The sequence below is a fragment of the Falco rusticolus genome, chromosome 13 (assembly GCF_015220075.1).
Source record: "Falco rusticolus isolate bFalRus1 chromosome 13, bFalRus1.pri, whole genome shotgun sequence".
NCBI lineage: Eukaryota > Metazoa > Chordata > Aves > Falconiformes > Falconidae > Falco > Falco rusticolus.
The window spans coordinates 26,357,336-26,376,733 of record NC_051199.1 but is presented as its reverse complement, the minus strand read 5'-3'; the positions used below and the strand labels follow the sequence as shown (position 1 = coordinate 26,376,733).

At 40.7% G+C, this 19,398-nt stretch overlaps 1 protein-coding gene across 1 annotated transcript in view; it reads right to left on the bottom strand.

The window, feature by feature from the left end:
• Positions 1-14,848: 14,848 nt before the first annotated feature.
• Positions 14,849-19,398, bottom strand: part of BCHE (butyrylcholinesterase) — a 36,199-nt gene continuing 31,649 nt past the window's right edge. Inside the window, exon 4 of the mRNA XM_037406894.1 lies at positions 14,849-19,211. Coding sequence (XP_037262791.1) covers positions 19,084-19,211 — 128 coding nt within the window. The 3' untranslated portion in view covers positions 14,849-19,083. The remainder of the gene's footprint in view (positions 19,212-19,398) is intronic.

Sequence of the window (19,398 nt, the reverse complement as noted above, 5' to 3'; positions counted from 1 at the left end):
TATAGCTGTGAAAAAGGAAGGTCCATAATATTTGCAATAAACTTTCTTTCTTGCCTGAAGATAAAGCAACCAGAATTACATTTGCAGCAGGAATAACCATGGCCTCTATCCTATTGATTTTCTATGCTATTGCAGATCTGGAATATTGTCTGCTCCTGCCCAGCTGGAGGTGTTCTATGAATTTCTGAGATTTAAATATTTATTGTTCTTTCAGTAATTCCTCAAAGTTTCTCTGAGTTTTTCAACTTCCCTAATCCTTAGGCAATATATACCTATGGGAAGTAAAATTTTAAAGCTGCCAAAAGCCAAAGGTTTTTTAGAGAGGGCATCATGTATTGATTATTGCTCAATCTCAGCGGACTAAGACATTGTTATTGTCAGCATTTTTATTGCTGACATTGCATTTTCTTTACACCGCCCCCTCCCCCTTAATAGATACAAGTGATATATTTCAGACTGAGCTGTTCCATCAGCTAGAAGGTACCGAGAGCTTTTCATAAGAACCATATCTAGCTGTAAGAGACAGAAAAATTTACTTGCTGTGTTTCTGTTTCTATCACACATTGTCAGTCTACAAGAAAAAAAAAAAAAGAGAAATGCTGTTTCTGTTTGTTTTGACAAGAAAAGAGAATAATCTTGTTCTTTTTTTGATCTAGCTATCCCTTTGCAGACTATGGATATCTTATATATAATGTAAAAATGTTATAGAACTTGAAATGTGTGAAGTGCAGACAGACACAAATCTATTGGGATGCAGAGGAACAGGAATTCGTCAAGGGAATTGGGTCCAGAACACACACAGATAATTTGTGAACAGCAAAGGTTCTGCCCATCTGGAAAATTTTATGAAAAGTTCAATTTGATGTATTGTCTGAGAGGCAAAGCCCTCCTTGCTTCTGTTATCCTCTCTCTGCAGCTTGGTAAATATTTACCCTCTTACAACAACCTTGCACATAGCACAAAGTCAAAAAGAGAGGCTCTGGCTCCCGGTCCCAAACTGTGTATGGTCCTGCTGGAGCCGACAGCAGTGATGCAGGGCTGGTGATAACCGCAGAGCACAGAACAAATAACTAAATTAAAGATTCTGAGAACAATCTACCTTTTCTGCACATAGCGATGCATCTTTGTGGCTAGCAAAATTTTATTTTGGTATTTGTCTTTGAGAAACAGCTTTTTATCTCTCCTGCTCTAGCTTATTCAAAGAACAAAATCATATCAAGAGATTTTCTCCTTTTCTCATGTCATAATTTAACATACTCCCTGACATTAAGCAGACTTTTTTTTTCAGATACCGGTAGCACATTTCTGTTCCCGAACAGACCCAGATAACCAAGGCCACTGCCGGCAAGAGGCTTATCTGTGGTGTTCCTATCAGAAAATGTGCAGTGGAACACAGGCCAAGTAAGATGGGGCTCAAGCAAGAGAAAAGGAAAATTAACTGAAAAGACCAACTTATATCATCTCAAATAACAAACTTGTTCAACTTGCGGTTCTGGCCGGTTTTAATTTTCAGGAGGCTTGGGGCTGGCCTGAACCTGCTGTGTTCAAGCTGTGCGAACAGTACTCCTCCCTGCAGGCACCTCAAATCATAATTTTGTTTCTTCTGCTGCTCTCTTCTGGGTCAGACCAAAGCAGGGGTAGTGTCAGTGGGGACAGCGTGACAGCTCAAACAGGAACCTCAGGATCCCCAGATTTCCTCTTGCATTTTGAGACGTGCCATTCCTGTGTCTCAGTGTCCCTTGGAAAATGTGCTGGGATGGAGGGAGGGCCCCAAGGAGTCCCCAGGGGAGATGGAGCCAAGCAGGAACACTGCAGCTGCTTTCCACCAGCACGTGGAGGGAGCAGAAACCGCTCCAGAAATGAGGTGTGGGGATAACTGATCTCCACTTGAAAGGACTTTAAGAAAACACACAGCTGCTCGGGTTACGGGGATCATCAGTGGATGACGGAGGGGAGAGCTGCCCTCAGCTACATGCCTGCACAAAGCAAGTGCTCTGGAAAACATGATGGGTTCTTACCCAGGTGCACATGTTATCAACACCGGTCTTTTCTCAGAAAATGTTTCTTCTTCTTTTCTTTGGTGTTTCCTATTGCTTAAGCAAGAGGAAGCATGGAATGAGTCAGAGCTGTACAATCTCCAAGGATGCTTCTGCCTGTTACGAGCCCATGTGCTCACCTTCACTTGCTCTGGAGAGCAGCTTTCAAATGGGCTCTTGCCAGGCCCTAACATTGTCATCGTGCTCATACTTTCAAACCATGCAGATTTTGTAGCAAACTTCTAAGCACAATCTAAAGTCTTTCATAAATTCTACATGCCCAGAAAGCATTCACAGAGTAAATAATACAGATCACATTGTAAGTGTCCTAGCTAAACTCCTCCTAACGTATAGCACAGGTCAGCACAACAATTCTACAGTGAATTTAATTAGTAGCGTTCTCCTTTCTTCGTTTGTTACACACAAATATTTCTTTGTACAAATAACTATTTTCTTTTTTGTCTTTGCTGGTGTTATTCCCAGTGGCTATCTTTTTAGTGACATTTTGCCATTTCTTGCAAGTTTCTTTGTACTGTAATTATGCCAGTCTACTTTCCAAATACACTTTTTTTGGTACTGAAATACAAAGGTTGGGTCTACATGAAGAAAGGTAGAATAATTTTCACAGAATTATTTCAGTTACTTCAGAGACTGCACATAATGTTTTTACAACTTTCCATAGATTTTCCTTTTCCCTATACTTGCACATAGTTGCTAGTCACTCGGACAATAAGACATCATGGCTATTACAGCATAGGAAAAGAAACTGCTGTATCTGTTATGAGCACATAGTGCAGGCTACGTAGATATTTTACATGAGACAAGTGGTTATTGTCAAAGAGACTGGTAATATCTTGCTTGAACATTTTCAAGCTGGCTCTAGGACTGTGTATGTAATGCTAGCAGTGATGGAGTAGGTACAATATTTCTATAGTAGTATAGTTCCCTGCAGACGTCACTAGGTTTTATCGGGCTCAGAGGGAATGTCTGTCTGTTTATTGCACTGGTGAAGTTCTCCTGCTTTGAAGAGCTCAGACCAGATTAGGCTTTTAAAAAGCGCTGACTCTTTAATTTTATATTTTAAAGCTTTTTGACTAGGAGTGGGTCTGATTTTTTTTGCAAATTTTTTATCAGAAACAAACACACAAGCAAAATATTTTCCCGAGATTGCTCTACAGTCCATAACCTTGTATAATTTCAGGTTTGAAATGCGTAAACAACATGAGCAGGCAACACAACAATTGCCATATAAGATGAAATTCCAAGAACTAAGTTTCTAAAAGTCTGAGCAGACTTTGGGACTGGGTGGTAACAGTTAAGGATATAAATGCCAGTGCTCTTAAGATAAACAACAGATATCCACCAAGGCTGGCTGCATTGAGGCACTGGATAGATATTCAGAGATACCTATTTTAAAATATTTGTTCATCAGTATGGGAGGCCAGTTTTCCCGCATTAGCTTGGAAATCTCCCTCCAGCAAGGTTATAGAGTGGCATTATAATTTCATAATAAGATGTAGTGAGGCATAGGATGAGCACAGTCTTCCCGATGATATGTATAAGACTATTCTGAACTGAAGGCACAAGGAGGTGCCTCACATTAAATGACGGGAGATTACACAGCCCAGTTAAAATATTGACTCAGAACTTTATGCAGCAAAGTGCTTCAGCTTAAGTCCATCCTTTTGCAGCAAAGCACTTATTTTTGTGGGTAGCTTCAAGCACCAGCACAAGTCAGTGGATTTTAATAGGTCTTTGCTGCATAGATGCAGCTTGTTGAAACTAAACCCAGAAAAACAGTTTAGCAAGGGCCATCCAGCTTTCCTGGCAGAGGCCAGGAGACATTAGCTCTTACATTAGCTCCCCTCTCTTGAGACCTTGAAGCAGAGATGAGATTTTGCTCCCTGCCAGCGCAGCACCTTTGCCTTTCTCCAAACCCTCAGCTCACTCGCTGGCCAAGGGGCAGGTCTGTCACTGCGCCAGGCTGGGGAGGAGATGCCTTTACCAGAGCAGCTTTGCTCTGGTGTGTGACCCAGGGCAATGGCATTCCTGCTATTCCCTTCCGTTTCCCGCTTGCATCTACCCCAGCATAACTCCTCTCGTCACTCCTCAGAGCATGGCTTGCAGTCATCAGATATCTGACTCCATTTCCTTCCAGGCACCTGCTTTCTTGAAAACTGTCAAGGGCAGCAAACACTTCCATAGGATTAGAAGGATAACAAGCTAAACCCTTACCCTGCCAGGTCTGCAAGGCTGGTAATGGAGGAACTAGGGGCACTTAAAGTCCCCAAGTTCTGTGCCACGTATAACTCGGGATTGCAGTAATCCTGTTGATGGCAATTTACTTAAACACACACAAGGATAAAAAAGCAGAAAGAAATCCAAGTCTACTGTTACACAACTATGATTTAGCATCTTACTGTTCATCACAGTGTCAAAGCCATGGCAAAGCGGGGACCTCCGCAGGATCACCAGCTAACACGCTGGGCTTTGCAGTGTCACCGTCACTACTCGTGAGGTGAGAAGAAGCACAGAGAAGCGCGGGTACCATCCCAGGGTGAGGTGTGCTACCATGCCACCGCCCCTAAGGCCCTACAGGAGCAAGTAGAAGCCACCGAGATGTCTCTGGTTTACAAGGCATTTGCACATCACTTAATCATGTCTTATAGTATATTATTAGTATTTCCCTAAAGGAGGGGGAGTCAACCTTTCTAATTATGAGAAGCTGCTAGAAAATAAATGAAACCAATAAATAATGAAAGACAGATCTCAAAACCATTGAGTCCAGATTATCTATCGCAGAGGTGAACTGGAGGCGGCTAATGGCAAAAGACTTTGGTCTCTAACTTCTCAACTGAAATACTACGGCTGAGTTGGTGGCTGCATTATAACACTATTTACAGACACTGTGTGAAATCACAGGCGTAATAAATCCAGAGAAAGTGCTAGTGAAATTGAGAGGGAAATTCGCACTTCATTGAATTCAGTGTCAACTTCCATTAAATTCAAAGGAACATGAGAGTCTTCACGGGGTTACTGAGCATCTGTAAACATTCCCAAGTATGCCCCAAGTTACAGGTTTATTTTTCAGTTCAGAGAAATTGGTCAGACAAAGTTACGTTTATTTCTTATTATAGAAATAGGAGAGCAAAGAAGAATGAGACAAGAGGCTTGATAAGGCAGCAAGGACATTTAAAAAATTGATCAAAAGCTGATGATATTTGGGGTGCTACACAGTCTGGGAACGCCATAGCATATGAGGAACCTAATCTAATATGACTTATGCCTTTTTTTTTATGGTTCTTGACACCACATAATCAGTTTACTGTGGCTTCAAAGACGATCCACATCCTCATATTTCAGCTCTGATATGATTCGTGTTTAGGCACTGAACTAATGGACATCTTTCACAGAATCACAGAATGGTTGAAGCTAGAAGGAACTTCTGGGGATCACCTGGTCCAACCCCGGCTAAAGCAGGGTCACCTACAGCCAGTTCCTGAGGACTCTGTCCAGGCAGCTTTTGAGTAAGTCCAAGAACAGAGACTCCACAACCTCCCTGGGCAACTAGTTCTGGTGCTCGGTCATCCTCACAGAAAGGAAGTTTCCTGATGTTCCTGTGTTTCAGTTTTTACCCATTGCCTCTTGTCCTGTCCCATGGCACCACTGGAAAGAGCCTGGCTCTGTCCTCTTTGCTCCCTCCCTTCAGGTATTTATATACATTAATAAGACCCCAAGACTGAGCAGCCCTGGCTCTGTTTGGCGAATCCTGCTTATCTGTCTTCATCAAAAAGCAAACTATCAGTGCACCGCAAGGCATGGGCAGCGGAGTCGCTGGATTTTATAATAATGAGTAAGAGGGTTGAAATAAGAAAAAAAACCCACTGTGATGAGGTTAAAGACCTCTTGTTCAAGTAATGCTTCTTGCTTACAAAGCACAGGAAGAAAAAAAGGAAGCATATCTAAACATTGCAGCCATAAAGAACTCATTATGTGTGCTACAAAAGTGAATTTGGCATCTCATTCTCTTCTAAATCGTCCTGTGATGAAGGTCATAGTCAACAAAGCATTGCAGTTCCTGGGCATGGGTGACGTGCTGTTACCCATACATTCATCTTAGTTATAAATATACACTTAATTATTTTGGAGTTGGTGTGTCTCTGTGTGTGTGTCTCAAAGCATAACCTGTACATTGACTTTTGCTGAAAGAGTTATTGACTTCTGTTGAAAGAGTAGGGGCTGGCTCAGCTGCTAAAATAGGGTTCACTTTAAAGCCTACCAACTTCAATTGAAAGGTTTTCGTTGACTTCAGTCACCTTTAGATGAGGGTTCTAGTGCAAAAATATTGAACCTATTGCAGCAAAAAGTAGAGAATGAAATCAAAGGATGACTGAAAATAAAATCATAAAGTTTTCTTGAAATCTTGTTTTTTAATTGCTTCTCAGTGCTAAAAAGGCAAACAAAAGAGCTGAGGTAAGCTCTAGGAGCCTGAAGCTTAAATAGTTATAAACAACTTGGAGTGGTAGGAAAGACAGAATGATATTTTTAAGAAATGAACTGCAGCTGAATTCTGTGTATGGGAACACCCTGGCTGGCAACCATTATGGAAAATTACCTTGTCTTTTTGTTTGTTTGTTTGGTTTTTTATTTATGATAAAGCAAAACAATACAGAGGAATCCTTCAGATTTCTTAAAGTTCCAGAACACCAAATAACAGTTGTTTTGGTTTAAACTCAGTTGGCAACTCAGCCCCTCACTCAGTGCCCCCCGGTGGGATGGGGGAGAGAATTGGAAAAGTAACAGTGAGAAATATTGTGGGTTGAGATAAAGACAGTTTAATAGGTAAACCAAAAGCTGTGTGCGCCACCAAAGCATCCAAGGAATTCATTCACCATCCCCATGGGCAGGCAGGTCTTTACGTACATCCCCAGCAGAGCCGGGCTCCACGCATAACGGGCGCTGGGAAGGCAAAGGCCATCGCTCCCAGCGTCCCCCCTTCCTCCTTCTCCCCCAGCTGTACGTGCTGAGCGTGACGCCATATGGTCTGGGGTACCCTGGGGTCAGGGGGGTCAGCTGTCCCGGCCGGGTCCCCCCGGCTCCCGGGTCCCCCCAGCTCTCGGTGCCCCCCAGCCCGCTCACCGTGGGGTGGGGTGAGGAGCAGCAGAGCCCTGGGCTCTGTGTGAGCGCTGCTCAGCAGGGACTGAGCATCCCGGGGTTATCGACGCTGTGCCCGCCACAAACCCCAGACATGGCCAGTGCCGGCCGCCGTGAAGAAAATTAACTGTACCCCAGCCCAAAGCAGTGCAACAGCCCAGACAACTCAGAGAGGAAAAGCAAGAAATCGAAAGGAAAGGGGGGAAAATACATGAGTAAATGAAAGCTACCTGATGCAATTTGCTAGAGGCAGAGAAAGGAAAACAGAGAGATTACTTAGTTATTAGTGAGAAAGGTTAATTAATGTCAAAGGAAATTTACCTAACTGTTTTGGTTATGTGAATTTGGATTAAAACTGGATCACAGTCAGGTGAACTCTCAATTCTGCTGTAGAAAAAAATGTATGTCTTCACATTATGTAACTTGCTGGATTTTAATAATCTAAATATTGACTGGGATAAGCATTACACAAACAGACACACACAAAAGAGAGGTTATTTGACTAGAGGAAATGGTACTTCTCTCTGAAGACTTTCTTGATTAATGAGTTTCTTCTTTTATTATTGTACATCTCAGGTTAGTCACAAATCCAGGGCTGAACTTCATAATCTGGTTGTTGGTGGTGTTGCTTCTCTGGCTGGAGTACTTGATGAGACCAAGTTCCACCAAAGGAAACAGCAAAAACTTTTCCTGCATAATGCAGGTGGTACTGGAGATAAACTACGTCGTCAGCAGTTCTGACCACCTTCCTGGTTATGTTTGGCAGCTCTGAGTCCTACAATCAATCAATGAACTGAGCTTCTCCATACAGTATTGAATTATAGTGTGTCTCAGAAGCAGCTAAGATACCTGGCTAGGGGACTATAAAGTGAAGTCAAGCAGCTAAGTCCTGAGTCCCAAACAATGAATGAGAAGTTCCATAATTCAAACAAAAATACCCTTGGAGCAGTACATGTATTTATTGCAAACCACAATTCATTTCTTTACATTTTATTTTACAAATTCTCCATTACTTGCTTCAGTTACAGTGAAATGGCCTACTGTATTTCAAGATATTTCAAGCTGATCTTGTACTTCACTTTTGTATGTCAGGAAATATTCAGACAATTGAACAATCAGATTACTGAAAAGCTGTTAAGTGCCTTGTGATGCAAGGAAGTGTGAGCTATTTAAGAACTAATGTGAAAAATGGCATCTTATACACTATCAGGTAAGTCTAAAAGGGGAAAAGGGAAGAATAAGTCAATACGATTAGACAGGACTGTATTCAGTGAGCACACTTTTGTTTTGAAATTGTGAGCAAAGAATGTTATCTCTTAGGAGATTTTCCTTTGGACTGTAAAAGAAGATACTTGTACTCTGTAACATGTATTTTGCCCTCGCGATCCCCATAGTTTGTAAGAGCAATTGATTGAAAAGAATTGGATGTACTGAAATGAGAGATTTTTTTACACTGGAGAAGTTAAAATGAATCCTCTATATTAAAAATTGCAAAGATTATTTATACAAGAGAGGAGGTGTTCAATCAATCATTTCTTAAAGCAGAAATGAGGTCAAAAAGAAAAATGTTGCATTAATGATAGCTATTTGGCAACTCTGTAGAGGTTCTTCTGGAATGAGAAACTGTTGAGTTCATTTGAGTGGACACACCACAAAACCATTACTTTAAACAGCTGGTAACTTTGGCTGAAGGGCTAAGTGAGCATTTGCAGCTAAGTGCCACATAAAAACTGAATAAAACTTACAATCGTAGAGTACGTGTTTTGCTGTGCTTTATCGATTGAGATTTCCCAAGCCCTCAGTACTGACCTAAATCTGCTCACTGTGAGGTTGAAAAGGTAGGTAAATATTAACAGATAAATTCCCACACCACCAACGGGCAAGATTTAAATGAGTGTGTCCTTCTTTTGCACAAACGTTGAAGAGACCCAGTGTGCACTCAGTTTCTTTCTTGCGTGAAGCAGGCAGGAGGAACCACTGCCGTCCCTTCTGAGCTTGCAGGCTTTTAGCTGCAAGGTTTGCAAAATGGATAATTTAAGTGAGAGGGAAAAAAAAAAAACCCAAAAAACCCCAACACCAAAACCAACTTCACTGTCAAACCACAGCACTGCACTGAACAGGGTGTGTGTGAGTGAGCAGCTTCTCAACTGACCCACGGCACATCCCAATGGGAACGGTGGGCCTGGGTCAGCCAGGAGGAGGACAAAGGACTCTGACGTGAGCCAACCCTTTCCTCCCAGACCCTGGGTCAGCACAACTGCCTGACCTGCCCAGAGGGAAGCCATCCCCCACTGATCTCCGAAGGGCAGCCTGTGGCACCGGTTTGCATCCTAAACTGATGCATGTTGAGTGTAAACCTCTTTCTCATGCTGCCCCACTTTCCCTCACAAGCAGATGCTGCCGTGCACAGCTACATAACTGCCTTTAGCGCAGTGTCAGAGAATGCCCGGTAGAATAAATGACTGTTTTTAATTCTTACAGGATATGCTGATCACAGTAAATGAATGAAATCTGGCTTTCAAACACTGAGGCTGTGTTCCAACTGCCAAACTTTTGCTTCCCAGCCTCAGAAGTGCCCCCCTCCCATAGCACTATCATTTCTGCACTGTACAAGTTAACAGCCTGAGTTTATATTCCTAAAATCCTACCACTTGAAAACATATCGAGGTTACACTGAAAGTCTACATCTGCCTTAGAAGGGACTAGGAAATTGGCAGTGCAAAAAATTCAGTAATTAGTGAGTCATGTGTTCATAAAGTGAGAAAAGCCTTATATCAGAAAATGCTTTTTTAAAATAATATATATCCAAAACATAGCAGAAACTGTGCTTATTTTTAAATAGAGTCTCCAGGATAGAAATACAATCAATGTTTATTAACAACTGAAAAAAAATCTAAGCATTTGTGATAATTGAAGATGGAGCGCCAAAGAATTTAGCAGAGATAAGTGCCCATTTCCATCAAAATTTAGGTCAATGACAAACTATTAAGACATTTTCATGAAGCCCAAAGGATTGCAAGGAAAGTGTAAAGATACTTTTAATTATAACATTTTGTATCAAAATATATGTTTACAGTAGATATACCCTACAAAAAGGTGGCAAGTATTTGTATGAAGAAAGCTCAAGAGGGTCAGAAAATATGCACATTCTACAGAAAATAGGGAATGTGGGCACTGTAATTAGTGGATCAAATTGGCAACGAATTGCAAAGAGGATCAGAGGGTAAAAAGATAATTAGCAGATCAAAGGGTAAGAAGCCAAGTGCTGAAACAAAGTGGTAGTAATAGAGACAGCTAAAGAGGAATTATTGACCAATAATTGTATTGCTTTAGGCAATGTATGCTTTGCTAGAACCGTTATTAACAAGGTTTTTAATGGACTAGTCTATTTTTATAAATGCAGAGTTATTAATGTCAAATGCCACAAATGCATTGTAAAGCCCGACTGCGCTACCAGTATTCTAGTTTTTGGGAGTTTGTAACACCAATGGGAAACAAAGGAAATCAGGCTACAGCAGCTGGTTACACGGTCAAGGGAATATAAAACTAAGATAGAACGTGATTTTTCTAGGATTTGGCATAAGGCTTGTTCTTATATCAACTTAAATTTCATAGTTTATTCTGGAGTGGGTGACAGCCTGTGTTAAAACCTCCATCAGTCGTCCCCATCACTCTGAGTGAGTTTTATTCCCTTATCCAAAAGGCTTCAAAAGTCTGCCGACAGAAGACCATCTATTACTGTGCTACAGCACACCTGCCTCACCAGTAACAAGGTCAGATGGAATGAGTGAAGAGCTAATGAGGATCCAGGGGTTCCCAATTGTCCCCTGAAGGACTGTCTTGCCAGAAGAGCTAGACCTCTGCCTGAGTGAAGGTTTCAGTCCTGGTTTCTTCAGCCCACTGTGCTACAGACATTGACTCCTGCTATGGCTGATGCCATGGGATGTGGTTAGCCAGAGGTTAACTGGGTGGAAGGAGCAGGTAAGACCATTTGTACTCTAGACTTCCTGACTACAGCACAAAACCTTAAAAGAAACCTTGTGCTATTGCTGCCTTACCACTGTTGGAGGTAGCTAAGGTCATTAATCTGGCATTTTTGTGCCCAGGGATAGGAAAGGAAATTCAACAAGGTTTTCTTTATTGCTTTCTTTGCTCTGAAGTATTGTCAAATTGCATTGCTCAGACCCAGTCCAGATGCTTCTTGGAGTAAAGGTAGAGACCTGTAGGCTGAGCTTTGACCAAGATCCCTGTTTGCAGTTCTGGACCCCCAGGGGATAGTCACAGGCTTGGGAGCTCCGGTAGTGGTGGGTTGTCAAGTACCCCTCTTCAGAAAGGAGACCTTGGATATATTGATCTTAACATTTTTAATAATGCATAACACTATCTGAATGTGGGTAAGGATGGGAACTGCTGCAGTGGATCAGATTTATGGTACGATTAACATAATCTGTTGAGAGCCTTGATGAGGGAGGACAGGACCTGAAGGCACACTGCCAGCTTTGTCAGGGATTGGCAGAGGATAGTTTTGGTTTCTGCTTCCATTTTTCAGAGTTCATTCATTAGCAAAATAATAGAAACATGTAAGTTAATCAGTGGCATTTTTAGTTGGCATTTAAGAGATTTTCCTCTGTAAAGAGGAGTATGTAAATACAATTTGTTCATAGCTTTACTCTCCCGTTTAGATTGTCATTAAGAGAAATCTGTGAAATAAAGTACATTCCGAGGTGTGGTAATGTTTTCTTAAACAGTAAATACCTCCCAGATTACTAAGTGATAGAGAAGATAGAAAACATTGGTCAAAGAGCTCTTATGCTTTTGCTGAAGGCAATGACAGAACTTTAATTAACTGGAAGTCACCCTGCGGTCTAAAACTGGTAGTGCAGAGGTCATTCCCAAAGACAGAGATGGTGTCTTATTGAATGGAGGCACCTGGGTGTACATATGTATATACTTGCAGTTTTGGTTTGTAATAATCATTCCTGGAGCAAGAATTACATCTGCAGCAAGAGCTACAAGATCAAGCTCTTTTAGAGAGCAGACATGGGAAAATCCACAACTATCCAAATCATTGTAGCACTGAAAATGAAATATGAAATGGAATGAACATCTAGATAAAAAGTGTATGCTGAAAGATAACTAAGGAACACTTTTCTGCAATTCTAACTCATAATTAAAAAAATAAATGTTAAATACATGTGCTTTAAGTCAGGAAAAATGAGGCATGGTTAACGTTATTTAATGACTGATGTAGCTTCAGCTAGCAGTATCTATAAAATTTGTAGCTCTTAATTAGTGAGTGAGAAAATTTTAATATTTCAGAAGTATTACTTTGGATGTGCAATTCCAGCTGGTTCTCGCAGTTCTAAATAAGGTCCTTGCGAATTACTTTCTAAACAATTCTTGATAAATGATCAGTCACATCTCTTGCTGCTTTTTCTGGGTTAATACCCTAATTGTCTCACGTATGAGATAATAAAATAAGATCAGTCTAAAAACTCAGTTGAAATGTATCTATTTTGTAAGAAACGGTGCTGCATAGCCTGTAATAGAGAGAGGATGATGAGGTACCCTGAAGTGATTAGACGTGCTGCAAGAGTGAATTTAATTTAGAAGATTGAGAGGTGTGGAGATAACTGCTTTCTGCCTACAGACTTTTACCACTACTCAGTATAACTGAGGACTTATAAATACTTTAAAGATATTAACCACAGAACTCCCAAATCGCAAGAACCACCTACACCATTTGTACATTGTTCTATTAATAGTGGCTAAAACATTAGCTCCTGCAACCATGGCATGATATTAAAATGGAGCAGAAATGAAAAGACCAGAAGCTGGTGTTCTTTTCCAGGCAAATAGGTGGGTTTGGAGGGACTAGATGCTTTTCAGTTTTAAAACAACAATAATTTCCTGGCTATCTCCAGATCCCTGACAAGAACGACAGTATTTTTTAAAAAGACAGTGATATATGTAATGACCAGGTTCAGTAAATCCCAAAAGACAGAGTGCCATAGCCTTTCTGTGTTCTCAAGCTGCTGCGATGCTATCGGGAAAGAAACTTTTTCGTCATCCACTTTTGTGTAACAGACCCTATGCTGGAATTAAGCTTTATTTTTCCTCCTAATTCTCCCCAAACTAACTGAAATCATTATGCAGCTAAACCTGCCCCTCCTCCAGCCCAGCACTTCTGCTTGCAACGTGCCTGGAAGCCTTATTTAATCTCACCTGCAATCCAATTAAAACCCTCTCAAAAATTCACACCTGCTCTAATTGTAGATTCACATCACTGCTTCGTAGTCATTAAGTCTATGAGTTAAAGTTTTTATGAGTGCAACTAATCTAGTTTATCAACAAAATGCTGGAAGGTTTACGTGCTAAAACAAGATAATCAGTATTCATGCTTCAAGATTTCAGCAGGGGTCAGGAAGGAATTATCTTGTCTTATGAAGCATTTCAAAATGGCTAATTATGTTTGTTCCTAAAATTTGGTCCTAAAACAACTGAAATGAGAGTAAAAGCTTTTGAACTGTTAACTGTGAATGACTAATTTGGCTGTGTTGATTTCTATCAGAAAGTCCTGGGATCACTTTCTTCTTCAGGATAGACCAAAAAGATACACTTCAAAAATACAAACCCAGTAACGCACAAGCCTCCATGGTGCTTGCAAAGCCTGGGAACATACGTCTGAGGGGCATTGCTGCTGAGCCTGTGTTTCTGTGTCTGTGTATGCATGGTTGCCTGTTCTCCAAGGGACACGTGGTTTTAAAGCAGTGGGCCTCGCAGCTCACAGAACGGAGTCAAGGTTGTTAAACACTAACCTTGAGCACACAGCTGTGAAATACCTCTAGGAGATCCCAAAGATACAGAATTGAAATAGTTTAAAATTTTCTATTTTGCTAGAGGTTTGTGGTTGGTTTTTTTTTAAAAAAAGTTTCTTCACCTTTATACAGCAGTGATCACCTAGCAATGGAAAACCCACCTAGAAACTTAGATAATGACAAATAAGAAGAAAGCAGTGAGAAAGAGAGAAATATACGCAATGTAGCCAGGAATCCTTTTTGATGATATTTTTTTTTCCTAATGGATTCTTGCTCCCAATCCACCCAGAGTAAGCCAACAGGCATGTGACATGGACTACAGATGGATCAGCTGTGGCAAACACGTACAGCTGCACATATCTGTTACACAGGTGCTTAGCTCTGGGCTTGCTGGCTGGCCGGGAGCAGTCAGAGGTTTTGGCAAGTGCCTGTAGTTCCACAGGTTGGAAGAAAAAAGCCAGTGAGAGAGTAGTCAGCTGGCACCACCGCTTTCCATAGCAGCCCCCAAGCCTGAGCCAAACCCACCAGTCTCGTTCCTCACCCCACATTCTGAATCACTGTCAAATTCCTAAACTTATTTTGCAATTCAGTGGGAGGCTTTTTTGGCCGGAGTTATTGGAACAGGGACACTGGCATACTTAGTACCTCTGTGTACAGTAGTAAGCCCTTTAGTTGTTGATCGTTCTGGGACAGAAGTGCTTGTGCAGGGGTTTTACGGTCTGTTTGGTTTGGGGGTGTCCCCCCACCTTGTGTTTTGTTTTGATTTTATTTTGGGATTGGTGCGTTGTTTCTATTTGGTTGGTTTGTTTTCTTTTAGAGGGACTGGTATCTTATCTTTTGGTTGGTTTTTTTTCTGGATTTTTTTTTTTTTTGTTCCTTGGGTTTTTCCCCTGGAGGGGAAGTTAGGGCAGGAGCCCTCTGTGCAGAGGCTGGCATGTGGCAGTGGCAGAGCTGGCTGCTCTTTACTAGCTGGACATGCTGCAGGTGTAATTGAAGTACAGCAATGTTTATTATGTCCCTCTAAATAGCTGCTGCTGATGTTGCAGAACTGGTGCTGAGCCAGTAGAAATACATGAACCATAATCAAGCCTGAGAAGACGACATTATCATGTCGATGGAGACAAATATATATCTCTCTGCTGTTAATGCTATGTTCAGATTAGTCTATGTGATATCTGCATATGACAATGGACCATTTGCTAATTATCTGTTGTGATAGGAACATTAGAGAGGCCTACAGATGTCATATTAAGCTTATACATCATGAAATGTGTATACATCTTTCTGCCAGTTCCATCAGTTCTTAATAATGTAAGAATTTTCTCCCCAGCACTCTACTTAGAATAATAATTAAGAAAAAGACCTTCTGTTGCAAAGATACCTTTCCAACTATGAGCTGGTAGACTTGCCTCCACCTCTAGCTATTAAGAGACACATAGGAGCTGTCTATTCATGGAGATCTAAACTGGGCATGTATATCTATGTGTTTATAGCAGAGTAATCTCTGCTCTATAAATAGCCTGAGCCTCTAGTGACCAAAGGCGGCCAAAAAGCCAGGCTTCCACTTAAACAGAGATTTGGCTTTATCAGTATGAGAAACCTAGAGTGATGGCCAGGGCTTCACACAGCAAAGCCTGAGCACCCATCCCAAAAATCCAAGCTATGAGTGTAAAATCTGCCACCAGGAGGAAGCCTGGACATGCTGCAGGGGTGTCATTTTGCTAGAGACAACTGAGAGCCTCTGTACAAAGCCAGAAAGATTCAACCCTGGTCAGTCCAGCTTTGCAGACCAGCCTTAGACCTAGACCTGGCTGCCCAAGACCAGGTACCCTGACCATCCCAGCTCCTTCAGTTTCTGATACTGCAGCAGGAGCACAGGTGGGATTTCACTCACATAATGCTTATCTAACCCAAACTCCTTTACACAAAACATTTAAAATGCAAAACCTGGTGATTTTAATTAAACACAGTTTTGCTGGGATTTTTTTTTTTATTCACTCATCTCATGACTCTCTCTAAAATATGTGTGAAATGTCTGTAATTTAATCAGTGTGCTGTTAGTTTATAAGCCTAATGACAACTGGTTTAATGCCAGAGTTTTTGTTGGCACTGGAGTTCATTTTCTTCTAATCTTTCAGCAACTCTGGGACTAAATGCAGAATTCTTGCTTTGGATATCAAGAATAGTAAAGAAGAATCAACACATTTTCGCTGGTTTCACAGAGAAATCTTGGTTTCTTGCCTTTTTTGAGCCAAAAGAAAACCTTAAGAAGCAGCATTACATCTTCAGTGAGGTCTGGGTGAGATATCCCTCTAATATGGAATCATGATTTTTGCAATAACACAGTATCCTCAAACAATTTCCAGCCTATGTTTGTCTGACCTTTAGTTTGAAACTACCCACGATAGGGACTGGTCTTTTTTCACTTTTCATTACTTTAGAAACTTACATCCAAGTACTTAAAGCTTTCTTGTTTCTGCATTAAGCGTGGGATATGAATATATGACTAAATGATATATTGATTTCATATGAATGATAAATGAAGATATCATTTTGCAGCATATGAAAAAATACAAAGGTAGCAATTTTGTTAACACCAAGAAAATCAGTAAAACCACACTTCAAAAAGTGGTTTAACCTTTATTTTATTCTGCTTTTCTGTTCTCTTCCTTCCATACTTTTTCCTTCTTAAGTACGTCACAGGCACAGTGTGCATACTGTGGAAAGGATATTAGTCTTCCAGCAGACCTTTCCCAGCCTGGCTCACAGCTCACACGGACAAAGCACACTTCCCTAGCCAAACATTTGCCAAAATGCTTTGCAACCTGCCCTTCCCAAAGGTTATTTGTGCATTTTAATCGGCTCTGATTTTTTTTTTTCCTCTCCCTTGATTAGGCTGATTAGACAGATAGATAGGGAAATATAGCTAAGAGGAGGATATCAAAAGAAACAAATGCTGTTTTTAAATGTGCTTAGGTGTTTGTTGCTGGTGCTGTCAAGGCTCACTGTGGCAGATTGGCAGCCAACACGTCTGTGAAGCACACCACGTAAACAAAATGGGCAATGCCAGAACTGGCTCAGTGATGGACAGAAAGCTCATATTTCTGTCATTTGGTGGTGGTTTGTTTGGTTTGCTGTTGTTTTTTTTCAGTAGCTCATCACTGGCAGGAGGAATATCCAATAAAAACTCAATACAACATAAACTGATACAGCTTTCCATGCAAGTATTAATAGCAGTAATTGTGCTAATGTATGTAATGAGCTAATTACCTGTGGTATAAACATGAAGTGCTGCATAATGGGGGCTTTTCAATCCCAGATAATTTCAAGTTTTAATCAGCTTGCTCAAAAATGACCAGTTTTTTTGATATTGTAGGTTTAATTCTAGTCTTTGGAAATACCGTGCTAAAAGGTGGTTTTCCATAATTTAGTCAGGAAATAATTGTATTCTCTTAGAAATGACTGAAAAGATGATAAGCCATCATCTCTCACACAATTTGGCCTTTCTGCAAAAATAAATCTTTTAATTGTAGGTATCCTCTGTGGTCAAAATGATTGCCAGGAAGAGAATGCTCTCTGTTCATTATCTAGATCTCTTTGGACTACTCAATTCGAGAAGGAATTTTGCAAGAGCTTGCAATCACCAGAACAGAAAATAGATTCACTGAAATGCTATTACATTTACAGAAAGCTTCAGGATAATTTATTTATGAGATGGGTTGTTGCTTTTACATAATCCTTACGTTTATCAAATTTTTGGCATTTATTCTTCCCAGTTGGGCCAGTAAAAAGCAGCCAATTAAGGTGTTATTCAGGCATACAACTTCCAACCTTATCCAGAAGCTGAGAAATAGGAAGAAGAATTATCTAAGGGGTTTGGTGGGGTGTGTGTGTTTGGTTGGTTGGTTTTTTTAAAAAAAACTTCTAATAGATTCAGCTCAACTAGGTAGGAAGAGGTGTAGAAAATGCTTACTTGTGTGCCAACTAGAGCTCACCTGACCAAGTCAAAGAGCTGGGTCCTTCCTACCCAAGGTCACGATGTCTCCCTGCAGTGGTTCCCTTCCCAGCCTCCCTCAGGAGGAGCAAGGGCTTCAGGGCCAGGTCCCACCCTGGTGCTGAGAGCTGGCTGGCTAAGCAGGGCTTTCAGGGCTCCTTTCTGATGAACCTGATGATGTGCAGATCAATGCTTTTCTGCAGGTATAAAAACTTATCTGTCGTGTTCCGGTAAACATGGGGCTGTCCCTCGAAATAAGAGGCAACTTGGAGGACCAAAAAAACATCACAGCTGAAGCTTACTCCATAGCAGAGACTTTTTACCAGTTGAAGGCAGTGGGTGCTTGACCAGGGAGAGCTGTGAGTTCATGATGTGAATCTGTAGCTCTTTACTCCTTGAAAAATGAGGTTAGCAGCAGAGGTGTCAGTTTTTCTGGCTTGTTTAGTTATTGTGCTTGCACAGGGACTGCCAGTGACTTAGACCTTCGGTACATACGTTGAACACTTTCCTGCTATGGCTTTGTCCTACAGATTTGGCTGTAAAGCAGCAATGATTCAGGCTTTAATGGCAGTCTTAAAACTTTTTGGTCTAACAAGCAGGTATCATTTGGTGTGTCCAGCAAAGTTGTTATCTCTTTATGTTTATGTCAATTAAATTATGTCTGTAGCAAGGTTTAAGTGCTGTGGCATTGAAGTTAAAGATCAAAACCAATTGTTTTGCATAGCAATACTGTAAAACACTGCTATTTCTATTAAAAAAAATCCATTTTTCTGTAACAGATTACATTGTTTCTTTGAAGTGTGAATTTAAGCAGCTAATGTTTATAATATGTACATCACTAATCTTCAGACTTTAATCTCTATAGTCCTATTTAACCCAGTGAAGCTTCAAAGGGTATGGATGCCTTATATTGTTTATTGAGATATGAGGTAAAATATAAATGAAAGATCTGGGGAATCAAAATTATATCCATAACATTTTTTTAATCTGCATAACGTATTTAATGCTAGATGTGTTAGAAAGCTACCTGTATATTTGCCTGATGAACAGTAATACGGACATATTGGAAAGGGAAAACATATTAATTAGAGCCTGCACATCTCTCCTTCTTGCTAGTGTAATCATTAAATTGATTTTTCCAGTCTGACATGTAATTGTTCCAGCGATGGAATCCTGCTTTCCACTCTCGTTCTGCTTCATCAATATTTCCTGTAAAACATGAAATGGGTTACATTAATCTAAATTTGAATCTCTTTATATGCTAATTGAAAAATAATTTTGATTATCAATGTAATTTGCTCCAAATAAATTATAGGATGGTCTTTTGCCTCTTTTCTTAAACCTGGAATAACTGAAAATTCGGTGATTAACACTTTATCTTTACACAAGGAAGGAA